The 15,764-nt window shown below is 34.1% G+C and overlaps 2 protein-coding genes across 2 annotated transcripts; both read right to left on the bottom strand.

Annotated features, from left to right (window-relative positions):
* Positions 1-2,478: 2,478 nt before the first annotated feature.
* LOC124448315 lies at positions 2,479-6,448 on the bottom strand. Its single transcript, XM_046999327.1, has 2 exons — positions 6,259-6,448; positions 2,479-3,875 (listed from the first exon to the last, which is right to left on the bottom strand). The coding sequence occupies exon 2, from the start codon at positions 3,792-3,794 to the stop codon at positions 2,859-2,861; it is 936 nt and encodes a 311-aa protein (XP_046855283.1). The 5' UTR covers positions 3,795-3,875; positions 6,259-6,448; the 3' UTR covers positions 2,479-2,858.
* Positions 6,449-10,987: 4,539 nt separating this feature from the next.
* Positions 10,988-15,105, bottom strand: LOC124447934. The gene is made up of 4 exons (XM_046998930.1): positions 14,863-15,105; positions 14,242-14,643; positions 12,433-13,148; positions 10,988-11,687 (listed from the first exon to the last, which is right to left on the bottom strand). The coding sequence occupies exons 1-4, from the start codon at positions 15,103-15,105 to the stop codon at positions 11,333-11,335; spliced, it is 1,716 nt and encodes a 571-aa protein (XP_046854886.1). The 3' UTR covers positions 10,988-11,332.
* Between the last annotated feature and the right edge of the window lie 659 nt (positions 15,106-15,764).

The raw sequence follows: 15,764 nt of genomic DNA, 5'->3' as shown, positions 1-15,764 counted from the left end.
TGTCTTCCAGTTTAATAATTCCTGTAACTGTTTCTTTATAAGCTGAAATATGACCATTTTCATAGTTATTGAACATGAAAATGACAGCCAGTTTTTGGACATAGCGAACATATATCGCCCATTTGATAAAGACATTACTCTTCTTCAGTTCTTGATTGGTGGTGGCTCATGATAATCACGTTACTTCGATCTTGCGTACTCCTAATCCACCATGATAAGTTTTCGAAAAGTCTGCACTCACCCCTCGGGGCCATATGAATAAATTTAATAAATTCATTTCTCTAAAGCTAGATAAAAAGTAATAGGATGTTGTCATCAATCACAATGTTGGTAGAAAATCCCATAAAGTGAAAAGAATTTAAGTTGATTTAATGCTCTGTTGAGCACAATTTTATTTAAACCACAACATGGCCGCTTGACGTCACATATGGAAATACTTCATTAGAGTTCTGTATGTCATTCTTTTTGATTATCATCAGGAACAATTATTTTCCCTTGGTGTTTTGTTGAACTCAGGTTTCATTGACGTCTATGCAACTCGTGACATATTTGAAGATTAACCCTCTAAGAAAAACGTGTCATTTGAAAGCTACTTAAAGAAAGAATTCCTCTAAAACGCGTCGACTTGGTTGAGGAAATTTGTGCTTCTTACATCAGTATACATGCATGAAGAATGGTCTGCAAAATGGTCTCGTCGAATTATTTGAAGCAAGTTCAGGTAATTGTGCTATTTGATGTAAAATACAAACGACACTAAGATCTCTATCAAATTATGACACTTGAATATTCTTTTTCTCAAAATTTTTGAATTAGGAATGTTTCTTTTATTCTTGGTTTTAGAGTTTAAAATAATCATCAAATAAGATTGAGAAACAAAAAAAACAAATATTGGTGGTTTTTATTCACCATAACAATAGAAAGAAAATTATTATTGTCGACAGTGAATATGCATTGATGTGGTTTTTGTTAAACACTCCCTTGAGGCTGAGCTAAACACAAAAACGAACAATTTGTGTTTTTGCATTTTGATTTTTGAACTTGGAAATCAGTCATAGTAAAATATTTAATTTATGTATTTTTTTTACTGAACTATGACAAGAATGGACAAATACTTTTTAACGAAGTTGAAAACACGTGATTTTTTTTGTCCACTAACCGTTTACGTATGACAAAATATAAAATATTGACATCAGTTCACCACAGTGTACTATCCACAAATAACTGTCACTGTTTAACTGGGGCCGGTTGCACGAAGCCTGGATAGCGTTATCCATTGGGATAGCATTTTTTACAAGTTTGAAAATTTTTGCTATCCAATGGATAACGCTATCCAAGCTTAGTGCAACCGGCCCCTGAGTTGTGGCTGTTCTAAAACATTTTTCTGGACATTTTGCTGCTAAGATTACGAGTTCTGCTTTGCCAAACATAGGGAAAGACAAATCAATTATAAATGACAATTTTCCATGAAAAGGCTGACAATGGGGATAATCGTAAGGTAGCCTGAAAATTGGGTATGATGGATGAACCATCAACTTTCTAAAGATTTCAAAAAATTATTCTTGGGCTCCTAAATGGTTTCAATGCGCATATTTCCAAGCAGTTTGGAGTCTCTCCCAAACTTCCACTTGTTTTTATTGAATGTTCAAAAATTCTCGTAGCCTTAAAGTATTAAATAAAATATTGCTTCTAAGATTACAAAATTTCTTTGTCGTAACGAAAATGTAAACACCTTTTTTAACATGTTCGAAAATTTTGCCATCCAATGGATAACGCTATCCAAGCTTAGTGCAACAGGCCCCTGATAATGAACTATTTCGGATGAAACTTGTCATTTCTCAAACTCAAATTCAGCAGATTTCGGCCTGTGACAAGCTGGCGCCCACATCTGTTAGCAAAAACTAATTTCATCATGTCATCGTTTTGTAAAGGGAGAATATTCTACTACAAACTAAAATGTTATTTCAAAAACACAATTATTGCCCACTTGAGTGAGCTACAAAAGAAAACAATAATGTGGAGAGTTTTCATGTGACGTCAAGCGGCCATGTTGGATTGTTGGGGGAGTACGTGAAAGTGCCTTGTAGGATTGCTAAAGCTATTCCTTCTAACAATATATTATTTTTGTCGTGGTGGCAAATGTAAAAATTGTCTTGAAAATAGCAATTGCAATGGTGAATGGCCAAAATAACCTAAGAAACATAGAACTTTCGTTGTTATCCTTCAAAGTGAATCCGGGGTTGCTATTTGCTCCAGGTCAAGTCGGAAAAGGTATGAAATTCTGCTCTCCGAAATAGCATTTCTATTCATTCTGAGAAAACTTAAAATTGATTTATGGAAATTTTTTGAGAAAGGATTACGATATTTACTACAACCTCAAACAACTTAACAGTCTCATATAACAACTCTCATGATAACTCTGACTAATTTTTACCTATATTTGGCCTAATTATTACGTGTCGTGAAATAGGAAACAAGTTATTTCGTGTAATAGTGACGTTAAAATATTAATTAGGAAACTATTAGTATACATACTTTGATTATCATTAACTACAGCTAAAGTTCCTTACATAAGCACATGCGTAGTAAAGCTATTTCTTGATTAATTAACACGTTATTTTTTGGTGATATAATCTAAATTATCTAACAAATTGCACTATTGTCCATGAATGTTTTCTGTAAATTGAGACCATGCATGTCACCGTTCCCAGCTATCTTATAATTGTGTCTAAGCTTCCCACTGCACAATGCTGAGACGATGTCTCTAAAGATAACTGTGACGACGAATGTGACGATTGCTGTGACAATACCTATAACAACGACTGTGACGACGATTGTGACGATGGCTGTGACGATGGCTGTTACAACGACTCTGACGACAAATGTGACGATGGCTGCCACGATGGATGTGACGGATTGTGACGTGTAAAATGTACAAGATTTTCTTTTTCATGAGGTTCAATGATTTCTTTCAATTTTTCCAAACTGACTAGACATACCCGTAAACCTTGGTACTCCTTAGAGAATTCCTCAAAATCTTTTATAAATTCTTTTTCATTCTGTGGATCGTAAAGGAGTCCATTTACTTCTGCCTGATTATTGCAAACAACGCAATGACCAATACCAGAAATCTTAATCATTCCAAGAATGAGAACTGATACATCAGCAACTGTTGAAATACATTTCCATGCTTCTTCTGCTATCTGCTTCCGCTTAGTTTCATCACCCGTAAAATCAAAGTCCCTGTACACAGGAACTATTCCAGAGAGTATCAGACGTTGCATAAACTGGTTACACTGCAAATCCTCATTTTGATAACACTGCAAATCCTTATTTTTATCACGAATTGATCGGAGCTTAACCATATGTTCGACAATAATAACGTCCAAATTCCTTTCACACAGACGCATACCATACTTTCTCTCATATATGTAGACAAGGCAAGATATCACACAGTTGTATTCACAAACTTCACCTTTAGATTGTAAATGTCTCTTAAAGTTAATTGTCATGCTCTTTTCATGCTCTAGTTTGTTGATTCTTGTTTGTAACTCGATGTTTGAATTCGTTAACTGGTAATTTACACACCTTAACTGGTAATGTTCATTCTTTAACTGGAAATATTTATTCGTTAACTGGTAATTTGAATTCATTTCACGTTCTATTATTTCATCCTTCTGTTGCAATATATCATTTGCGTCTCGCTTGAAAAGTTCCAATTCTTGTTTCAATTGTTCATTTTCTGTTTTTTCGTCAACTGTTTCTTGCTCATGAACGTTCTGAGCAAACGCAGCCATTCTCTATAACTCAGTGAGTGTGAGTGAGCTTTTAGAATACGGGCGTTTGTCTTCACCAAATGACTGAAGAGAGGAAACGATCTAGAACATTTTGGTAAAAGTAACAAAACAACTCATTAGCTACATCACATTTAATGACATTTAATTTCGTCAGTAACAATTCGTAGACATTTATCTCCACAGATTACATTATACTTAAATTAAGGGCTAAGAATTTTAGCATACAGACTTTATGAATGTTTTTGATTTTATTCAAAAATTTCAATCTTTATCAGAGGACGGATTTTCTGGAGGTGCGCACCCATTAAACTCTAAAGCACTCCCCTGTAAAATTCTAATTAATAAAATAATACCAAAAGGAAATTGCATAGTAAGATGTGTTATTATAATAGTATCAAAGACTAGGAAATTGCACAGTAGGCAAAAAGTGGAAATTTTCATTTAAAAGGCAATTACATATTTTATACTACCACCAATTGCAATTGAGTTCCTACCATACCCGTTTAGATTGAAACATTAAAATCGAAATAAATTACTAAACGCAAAGTATCCTGTTGCTTTGACATGTAAACTCTGTTTGCCCTTTAATGTCTTCACGTTTGTTTATCATATGTAAAAGCAACTGTTGCAATTGTGTTTCGTTCCTCGTATCCAATATTTGGATACATAATTATGAAGATTATTTAAGGTATGTAGTAATGTCAGCTTTACAACTAGAACTGATAATTTTATAAAAAAAATTAAAAAGCTATTGACACTTTTATTTAGCAAGATTCCCTTATCTTTAAGCCTATAAGTCTACAATGATGATCCACCCCCCCCTGTCACATGAGCACTAATCCTGCCTTGTCACAGTATAGAAACAAAAAGTAGTCCTACTTTGTTGTGCAATTGGCTGCTGTATACTCAATTGGTGTACTGACCGCAGCTAGCCACCTCAGCGCTCCAATTGGTCAGAAAATGCAATTTATTGGCTGCCACTATGCATAATTAGCATGTGATTAGCAAAGCGATTATGCCCTACACAAAAAATTTCTATAGAGTGGGACTACTTTCAACCTGGACTAAAGTCCTTAAATGGCAAAGGGCAACATAGCTCTAACTTCCATAAACAAAAAGAAATAACCTTTATGAAGTACTTAATATGTGGTTCACTTTAGTGGTGGTAATGGGAGGAAAAAATTTGCACAAAATTAATATTTACTGAGAAATTACTATGCATCATCTCTGTTCAAATGTCAATTTTGCATAAATCAACAAATATTCTACATAAGCAGAGATTGAATTTTCATATTCTCAAAGAAAAAAAAAACTGGATAGACAAAGAAAGGAAAACAGAAAGGAAGAATATAAGCTTCAGAAATATAGAGGCAGACTGCCTGCCAGACAGCAGTCTCGGTAATTTGAAAGTCAGAAGATTGTATAAAAAAGTCATCTTTGCAGTTCTTACAAGTCATTTTTTCATCTACTGCATTCAATAGGATTGATTGATACAAATGATTTCATTCATATTGGATAAGTGAAAATTTCCATGAGGCCTTTTCATGCAAAAACCATTCTCGCTGATCTTGATGTCCCAGAAAACAAAATGTTTTACGCAGCCCTGGCGCATCTAATATTAGCCTGTTACATTTTGAGTGATTATCAACATTTTCTTTGGCATTCCTATGATAGATAGCCTTAATATCTTGCTTTACTAATTACTATTAAAATACTGCGAGTGTTTTAAATATCAGCTAACATCTGATATGTTTTCATAACATGTATAGTACCAGTTTCCCTCAAATCTACTTAGAATAAAGACTGTCAGACTGTTTGGGCAGGTCTAATATTTTTAGAGGTGCGATTACTAATTTTTACAATCTAGGGAATCTTGATGAATACTTAGTTTCAATTCATTTTTTTTGTAAATCACACAATGAAAATGGTGAACAGAGCTTTGAATCTGATATTTTTCATTAATTATTGACTGTCAAATGGCAATTATAAATGTCACTAGATTGAATTCACATTCCAGTCACTTAAAGGATATTAGGTTCATAATATAATTGTTTGACTATGAAAACAAGGCTTAGAGAGGTTAAATTTACATTTTATCACACTTATAAAAGTTATTATTAGCGTAAATGACCTTTTAAAACATCATTAAAGTTATTTCAAACACAACAAATTCCTAGCCTTCTTATTCAGGTAATTACGTAATATTTATCTCCACTAAAGAACGAATAGGAAGGACGCAATATATTATGAAATCATTCAATATTGTTTCCGCATGCTTTATATAAATAGCATGTTCGCCAAATATAACGCCATTCGTTGCCATTTATTTCATCAAAAATATCACATCGATCGCCATTTTCATTGCGTGATTTACGAACTATTCATCTAGTTCCTTAAATTGATGAGATAAGTAATCTCGCCATAAAATTAGAGCTAAAGTGTAAAATAAATGCAGAAAACTTACAACTTCAAAAGTTATTTGATCCAATGGTCCAACATCAAAATAATTTCTTAATACGAAGTGTACGAGGCGGCATAACTGAAAATAATATTATACTTATGTAATACAAATATTTTGGTTTAGATAGTGACGTCACTTGAGCGCGCGCCGAGTTCTGGGACCGGTTGCACGAAGCCGAATCTCTGAGCCGAATAGCGCTATCCACTGGATAGCAAATTTTTTAAACGTTTACAAAATCTCTGAAAATAAAAAAAATATGCAATTTGAACTTTGCAATAACTGAAATAAAGTATTGCTTTGATAATTACAAAAATTCTTTGCCGTAAGAAAAATACAAACACCTTTCTTACAAGTTTGAAAATTTTTGCTATCCAATGGATAACGCTATCCAGGCTTCGTGCAACCGGCCCCTGGTCTTTGATTTGATAAACAAACTGGGAATGAATTGGTCTCTTTGAAAATGTTATAGCATGGTTTCGAGTGCAATTTGGGAAAAACATGCACGAGTGAGTTTTACAAAGACTATCAAGTATAATATAAAACAAATTCCGAAGAAGCAAGACATCTTGAGATTGCAAAATATGAATCAAAACAAGACGAGAAGTAAACTGTAAATTTTCGACTTTATTTCAAAGTCATCCTCAGAGGATGACTTACTTCTCGTCTTGCTTTGATTCATATTTTGCAATCTCAAGTTGTCTTGCTTCTTCGGAATTTGCTTTATATTATACTTCTTTAAATTATCGGCTGGTCATGATTTAAAGACTATCAAATTTGAAGTCTTTGAAAAACTTACTCTTGCATGCTTTCCAAAGGTCACGAGCAGAGGCGTAACTAGAACGTTAATTGGGGAGATTGCATTTTCAGTGCATATTCATATATTAAGTTGTGTCATACTGATTTCTTTTGAAAGTGATTGGAACTTCAAAAAAATTTCAATGGGGCACAACTGAATATATGAATACACCCCCCCACAATTACCGTTATAGTTACGCCTCTGTGCACAAGAAACTATGCTATTACTTATTAATAATATACATGAAAAAATTTCTCAATTCTGTTGATTTTTAACTTCAGCGTACGTAGATTTCAGCCGGCAAGTTATTAAAATCGACCGGCTCGTATATCTTAATTCTGTAGGATATTACTCTGTGTTCACATTTGTGTCTAGAAACATCTTTAAAACGGTGAACTTCAAACTCGTTCGCCAAAGAAAATCTACTTAAAACTTACGCCAGCCATTGTAATTGCTTTGTTTACAATAATTTAACTTTCCCGCTTTTCAAATGTTTTATTTTGATTGGCTCTTAGATCATTCTTTGTTCGAGTAACCAATCAGGAGGACATTTTTTGAAAGTTAATTGCACCGGTGTAGTTTCGCATTTTTGTACTGGTTTTTACGATAAATTAACTGCTCTTAACCAATCAGGATTGAGAAATTGTTTCATGTATATTATAAATTATTTAACCGTAAATAAAAGCTAGTTGAAGTGAAAGGCTTCAATTTTTTTCCAAAATGTATTCATGATCGATTTGCAAATTTTCTTTGACTGATTGATTGTATTGATTGATTGATTTTATTGGTTGAGCTCAGATCTGTCTTGCACTGGCTTATGCAAACACGGCTATAGACCAATCACCGCGCTATTTGATAGTTTTGTTTTATAAAATGTATTATAAAATAAACACAATGATGCGCATGCGCTGACTGGTCTAGAAACGTGTTTGCATCAATGGTTTGCATTAGTCTGTGCAAAACGATCTGAGCTCAACCAATCAAATCAATAATTCAATCAATCAAAGAGAATTTGCAAATCAATCATAAATACACGATAAAAAAATATTAAAACGTTTTGTTTGTTTCGCATTATTGTTATTTTATAAAAGAAATAAAAGGTTTACACTCATCTTCTCTTGAGTTCTTCAAAAGGTCTCCTTCAAACACAGTAAATATCTTAAATAACAGCAGGAACTAGAAATCCTATAGTTTTTTCATTCATCTCTCCCCTCATATAATGCATGTTTTATTGGTGACAGACGTTTGTTTTGGCTAGTTGGCAGTTGAAAACACTGAAAAATTTTTTGTTTTCATTTTTTCGACACATTTTGTGCTTTAAAATTGCATTGTCTTTGCTTTAACGTTTTTCATCAATACCAAAAGTTTTCGCCAACTTTTTTGACATTCTGAAAGTTGGACTAATATTCTTAAAATTTGATAATATTTCGAAAAAGTTAGAAAAGGTTTACTTTTGAAGTTTTATAAATATAAAAATGCCATATTTTGTACAAAACGACTGGAAGCTGCCATCATGCTAGCTTCAAAGACACCTTCAACAGCAATCTTTCAGTTCAATAATTCCTGTAACTGTTTGTTTATGAGCTGTAACATGCCCATTTTCATAGTTAATGAACAGGAAAATGACAGCCACCTTTTAGACATAGCGAACATATATTGCTCGCTTGATAAAGACATTACTCTTCTTCAGTTCTTGATCGATGGTGTTTCATGTTTCATTTGTCCATAGTATACTTTCAGTTCACAATTTTTTAAAACCAAAACTGGTAAACACGTTACTTCGATCTCGCTTAATTCACCACGATAAGTTTTCGGAAAGTCTGCACTCACAACCCAGGGGCAGGACGAATAAATTTAATATATTCCTTTCTCTAAAAGGCCTAGTTCAAAGATCGATTAAAACAAAGACTGCTTTCACTCAAAAGTGTTTTTACATTTATACTATATAGGATGTTTTCATCAATCACAATATTGGTGGAAAATCCCATGTAGTGAAAAGAATTTAAGTTGATTTAATGCTCTGTTGAGCACACTTTGATTTAACTCTTGAACGTATCACCGCTTGGACAACACATGAAAACTCGTCATGCAGAGTATTTTTACGAATGCCATTCGTTTGGATTATCATCAGGAAGTGACAGGAACAATTATTTTCCTTTGGTGTTTTGTTGAACTCAGGCTTCATTAACGTTTCTGAAACTCGTGGCATATTTGAATATTAACCCTCAGACAGAATACGCGTCATCTGATAGCTATTTCAAAGAAAGAATTACTATTAAACTGAAGGTCAAGTGGACCTATGGTTGAGGAAGTTTGTGCTTCTTATATCAGTATCTGCATGAAAAATAGTCAGCAAAAGTTATAGCCATTTGTTTGGGTATATTTAGCTATTTTATAGCCATTTGTAATCTCGTTTTAACCAAGTTCAGGTATAGATGTGCTATTTGATGTAAAATTTAAACGACACTCTGATCTTTATTCTCGCAAATTATTCAATATTCTTTTTAAAGTAAATGGTTTGAACCCGGGAGCATCGTTTCTTTTTCTTTGAAATTTAAGATTTGGAAATTAATATTTGTTTTGTGCTTGATTTTAGAGTTCATAATTTCTATTTCAAAGGAAAATAATCATCAAATATGATTGAGAAACAACAAACAAATATTGGTCGTTTTTATTCGCCATAACTATAGAAAGAAAATTATTATTGTCGACAGTGAATATGCATTGATGTGGTTTTTGTTAACCACTCCCTTGAGGCTGAGCTAAACACAAAAACAAACAATTTGTGTTTACTGTTTTGTGCTTTGATTTTTGAGCTGGGCAATAAGTCAGAGTAAATTATTCAAAGTAAGTACTTTTTACATTCATTATTTTGACGAATTACATTTTGAACTGATAGTAACTTTGATCATCCCGTTTAGAAACCCTCTCAACAATGGTCAAGAATGAACAAAATACTTTAACGAAGTTGAAAACAGTGAATTTTATGTCCACTATAACCTTTTACGTATGACAAACTATTGACATCAGCCTACAACAGTGTATTGTCCATAAACAAGTCACTGTTCAACTGTACTGTGGCTGTTTTAAAACCTTTTTTCTGGCCAATTTGCAGCTAAGAATACGATTCCTGTTCGGTAAATCACGGGAAAAGACAAGTCAATTGTAAATGACAGTTTGGCATGGAAAGGTTGACACTGAGGATGTTCGTCAGCTAGCCTGAAAATTAGGCACGATGGATGAACCATCAACTTTCTAAAGTTGTCAAAAAATTATTCCTGGCTCCTAAATTTTTTTATGAGCTCAGCATCCGATCACTTCTTCCTTACAACGGGAAAGAAATTCGACGCTCATGGCCGTCTGTCGTGAAACTTGGTACGGATCGACTTCGCTGAAAACCGTAAGTTTATATTTTAAAATGTAAGCCTTAGTGTAGTTTAGTCTTCTAAAGCTGTGAATTCTCATTTACAGCATTTTGAGAACACATGTAAAGTAGAAAGTATAGTAAAAAAAACAGTGAAAATATTCAATGCAAAACTTATTGCACAAAATGGGAAACCGCCATCCTCACCGACTTTCAAACATTTGTCATTTGCCCACGTTAACTACGTTGATACCTGAAGAGTAGTCTGCAAAAATGCATGTCTTTCAGCTTTAAAAACAGTTCTTTTAGAATTGTTGGGTTAGTGTTTTTAAGCAGTTCTTCTAAGAACTATTACGTTATTATTTTGACCAATCACCATGGTATTTTCTCTTTTTTAAACAATTTCCAGATCATGTTATTCATATGCAAGATGCAATCAGGGTAGATAAATGTTACATGACACTCCATCTGAAACAGAAAAGTTTATGTGCCATACTAATCCGTTTCGTACGACTTTTTGGTACGTTTTCATAAGTAGTGTATAGTTGCTTATTTTTAATCAAGACTGCAAATCACTGATTTCAAGTAAAATAACATTGCTTCATTTTATCACAGTATAGGGAATACTTAGTAGGTGCACTTCGTTTTTATTTACGTAATTAGTTTACTAGCTACCATAAGCGATTTTCTCATTCCTATTAGTCAAAAAAACCATTTGAATGGCTAGTGACTACGCGTAATAAGATAAGCATGACACAGCAAAAATGTAGCTCTACTGTACGTTAAATTAAAGTAAGTTAAGTTAAGATTAAAGCTAAAGAAAGTAATTATGAAATTAGTAATTATATTTGTAAGTTTATACAGTACGTTTTTAGTGTTTATCATGAAAAAATATGCAGTAAGTCTTAACTTTGCGTTTAAGCGTAGTAATCAACATCCTCTTCAATTGTGTTCTTTCCAAGACGTAATGTTGCTTTTGCCTTCTCTTTTATTTCAAGAATTTTTTCCTTCGGTAATGGAGGCATCAATGCTTCCACTTCATCCTCGATTTTTTTTATTCTCTTTTCAAAAATCTGATCGATTTCCCTTCTCTTTTTTCTTGCTATTTGTTTGATGGCATCCTGAGCCGTCATGCAGCCATCGTTTAGTTCTTCTCGCTTTAAATTAATCTCCCTTTGATCTGTTGCGGGGTTCAGAGCAATTAGGCGGCCAAGGTGGATGACCTGTGGCATCAGATACGCCTGCGATATATCGCAGTATGCATCAGAAATGCTAAAAAATAAGAAATAAAGGATTAATATTATCCTAGCGAGTAAGTGGAATCCTTCGAAAAGCAGGGCGTATTCTTACACCAATTATGATTTTGGACGAGTGTGTTGAAAGTGTTATCAAGAAATGAACTTTTACTTTCATGGAGGATTTGCACTATTTTTCCAATGAGATAGCAAAATTTATACTTATAAAATAAACAAAATGTAACGCGTGCGTTGATTGGTCTAGAGCTGAGTTTACATTAGCCTGTGCAAAACGATCTGAACTTCAACCAATCAAATCAATCAGTCAATGAAAGAGAAGCTGCAAATCAATCATGAACACACGTTAGAGAATATTAAAACGTTTTGTTTGTCTCGCATTATTGTTATTTTATAAAAGAAATAAAAGATGTTTTCATGTTTGCACTGGCTTATGCAATGCTCGGAGACGTTTGTGAGAACTCTCGAGCATGTGCAACTCTCGACCTTCGGTCTTGGGCTTTCACTGATCTGCTCTCGTGTTCTCCCAAAGGTCTCCTCGGTTTGCATAAGCCCGTGCAAACACAGTAAACATCTCTTATTTCTTAATTGTTATACCAAGAAGAAGTCGGTTCAGCTGCCAACGCATTTTATCAACACAATATGAAAAAATTATTGGAAATTGAAAAATTTTAAAAGGGATTTTATAAATATATTTTACAAGCCACGATACATACCTTACAAAATTAATAAATGCATAAAACGACTCTAATATATATTTATACCTGTTTACGACATAAGCAATCTTGTTAGCCCCAAATGCTTGCTCAAAAAGTACATCTCTCATGGTGTTAGACATGATTTCACCTTTCGCGCCCAGTTTTGCGCTATTGCGGGTCGTACTGGTGAAGAGTTCCAAGGAAGATTCAAGCGAGCATTTCACAAGATTTGAAAGCATTTGGAAAAACTGCACAAGTTTTCCCCATTTCTCTTGCAGCTCGCCGAGTACTCTCATTCCTTTAATCAGAATCTGTCGAATTGTTTCAATGTCAATCTTTTTCAGATCCTGTTCAGCCAGCTTTGCTAATACATTACCATATTCCTTCATCTGCTGAGCAAGTATTTCACATGACCTATCGTATCTATCTCGAGAATCCTGCAACATTACCTTTGCTGTTTCTGTTTTGAATCTTGCCACTTCTATAGCCGACTTAACCAAGTCGCCACCGTCACCACTTGTTCGTTGTTTAGCTAATTTTTCCAAGTGTGGTGGGTTATTGACTATTGGACTAGCTCCTTGAGCAACGTCAAATGCCACTTTCAAACTTTCGGACTCGAAAGACAACTTCTCTGCTCTTTTGGTCAAATCTTTCACTTTCTCCTTGTTAATATTCATCATACTAGCAAGCTCGTTTAGCTCTTCGCAGATTTGAACACTTTTGGTCAAGATGGCTTTTACTTTAGCTCGTAGATCCTTATCGTTACTTTCCGGGAGGTTTGTCTTTCGTATGTTAAGATTTTGTTTAATTTTTTCCAAGGTTTTTTTAATGTTATCAACATTTAAATTCTGGTTGCCATCTTCATCTTCTTTCAAGACAAGCAACTCGTTGATGGTTTTAATTTGAGAATTGATATACGGCATGAGTTTCAAAATATCCATTTTGCTCGACTGCTTCACGAAACTTATTTGAGCCTTTTTATTTCCAACTGTACTGCTTGCCTTCGGTGGTATTTTATCAAGTGAAGAAATACTAATGCCACCAGGCCCGAAAGACACCGACAAATTTCTGGCAAAGTTTGTTAGCATACCAGCAAAAGCCAATCCTACGGTTTTTCCTAGTTTGAAAGGAAGAATGTTCCACCATATGAAGAGAATAAAAAACTTATTTCAAAAGATAACGTCCATGTTATGGACCGAAGTTTTCTTGTACAGACCGATTCAAGCATTCAAGCAATCAGCGTTTGCGTATTTAAAAGGGTATTTTATAAATGGCATTATTTGACCTGAAACGAGGCTTTCTTTCTTTTCTCTTCCTGCTTTTTTTGCAAGAGTTGGTTTTTACTCCTATATTTTTTTGTCATTAAAAAATTAATCGCTTGAAATTGTGTCGTTTTGGACAATAAAACTCACTTTCCAAGTGTCCTTCTATCATTTCACATTCGTACATTTTTTAGTTTTTTCATACGCTTTCGAAACTTTTTTTGTTTGCTTTGCAAAATTATGGGGAAAGTAATGGACCTCATCGGAAGTGACGCTTGCCATATAATAACAGTTTTTAATATACTAATCGAGTAATGTGAAAATAAGTAGAAAATATAATCCATGCTTCTAAAGTAAATGATTAAGCCTTAATAGAGTGATTTAGCAAACACGACGTTTCGTCTAAGACGCCGTGAAAATGGCGTGGCGTGCGCCTTTTACTTCCGGTTCAATCTACGACAGCAGTCGTGTTGATGACGACGACGTGAAAACATGTGATTTGACGTCGTATCGACGACGGCTTAAACAAACTTAATTTTTTGGTGATTTCAGATGATTACCTGTTGAAGGTATGGAGTCCATAGCTTCCTTGAATTCCTTTTCAGCATTCTGCATTGTTTGAAGCATTTCGTTTTTCTTCTTTTCGGCATCTGCCTTTCTTACTTCGATATTTTTTTTTGTATGTATTGAGAACTTCGACCGCTATCTTGGTTTTTCCTGAATCTTTTGTGTTCCGTCCTTGAGCTTTTGTACATGCTTCTAAAAGCTCACCAATCAACTCCATTACTCCCAGGAATTCTTCTTCAGCTGAACAAGACAACGTCACACATTCTTTAGCGATTTTTTCAATGGCACGAAGAGAATTTGGTAGCATTAGTTCCACCTCACTTGAAGTTCCTCCAAGCAGGATTCTCATAGCCGTCCTAACATGAGCATCGACGTTACCAGAGTACAAACGTATTTGATCCATGTTAGTGTGGGCTGTATTAAACGCCTTGTAGCCACCATTGCTTACCTAAAATCAAAATTACTGATGTATTGATCAAAATAGTTTTCACTCCTTGCATGAAATCCATACAAAAGATGTTCTGACGAAGAAATTTTTCTTCTTGACAATTCACATTAGTTTTAAACTTCTAATAATTAAAATTATCACATATTACTCAAATATCCCAATTATCTTTGCTTTGACATCAACACTAATATTGTGTAGAATTATTTATGTAGTCATCACCTGAACTAAGCATGCTCGAAATGATTTTGGATGTTTGAGATGTTTGAATGAAGTTCCATCGTCGTTCAGGGAGAAGTCTGTATCGGCAGAGACAAGGATGAGTTGTCCCAAGAGTGCAATTGACATGGGAGCAGGTGCAATAAATTGATCCCAGTTTGCTTGGTCGAGTGTTTTGATTCGTGCCTCTTCCTTTTTATCTGAGCCTCTATTCAATTTCGCCAATCCCCGGTTTGCCCGTTCCATATTTTCGTTCTTTTCTAAAGAGAAGAAGACGATGTTTTTTGGCAAGTATGCATGTCAATTACGCAAACACTTTCTAAAGAAAACTTCTCAATTGTGAAAATATAAAACTGCTGTGCCAAATAAATAAATAGAAATACGTTAGAGTCTAATTCTCGAGAAAGAACATAAAGAAGTTTTTATTATTTTAAAAGTGCTTGACTTTTTTATTCAGCAACTTATTTTCAGCTGTTTTGACTTCATACCCTTTAACAACACTCTGGTTAATTTTGACCAAATGAGATTAAATTTTTGACATATTCCTAAAAAACTGTCCATTCAACATAGTCTGGTTTATTCTACCAGGTAGACCCCACCATAAATTCTTGTGATCTCATCAGTATTTTTAACTTTACACCCAATAACCATTAGTGGAGTATCCCGAGTTAACTTATCCCCAATTTTAGCAAATGGAAATCAATGATATTGTATTTCATTATTTTTATCCGATTGCTAATATTGGAGTTCACACGGCATTAGAGATGCTTAACAATAAGTTAAAACATTTACAGTTACTTTTAAGTTAAAAACCTAATTATGAAGATAAATGAGACAATCAGAAATTTTCACACTTGGTTCTTGAATATGCCTTGAGATATTACAAGAACAACTGGTTTGAAATT

This window comes from Xenia sp. Carnegie-2017, unplaced genomic scaffold, assembly GCF_021976095.1.
Source record: "Xenia sp. Carnegie-2017 unplaced genomic scaffold, XeniaSp_v1 HiC_scaffold_23, whole genome shotgun sequence".
NCBI classification, from domain to species: domain Eukaryota; kingdom Metazoa; phylum Cnidaria; class Anthozoa; order Malacalcyonacea; family Xeniidae; genus Xenia; species Xenia sp. Carnegie-2017.
This window is presented reverse-complemented; position numbering and strand designations above follow the sequence as displayed.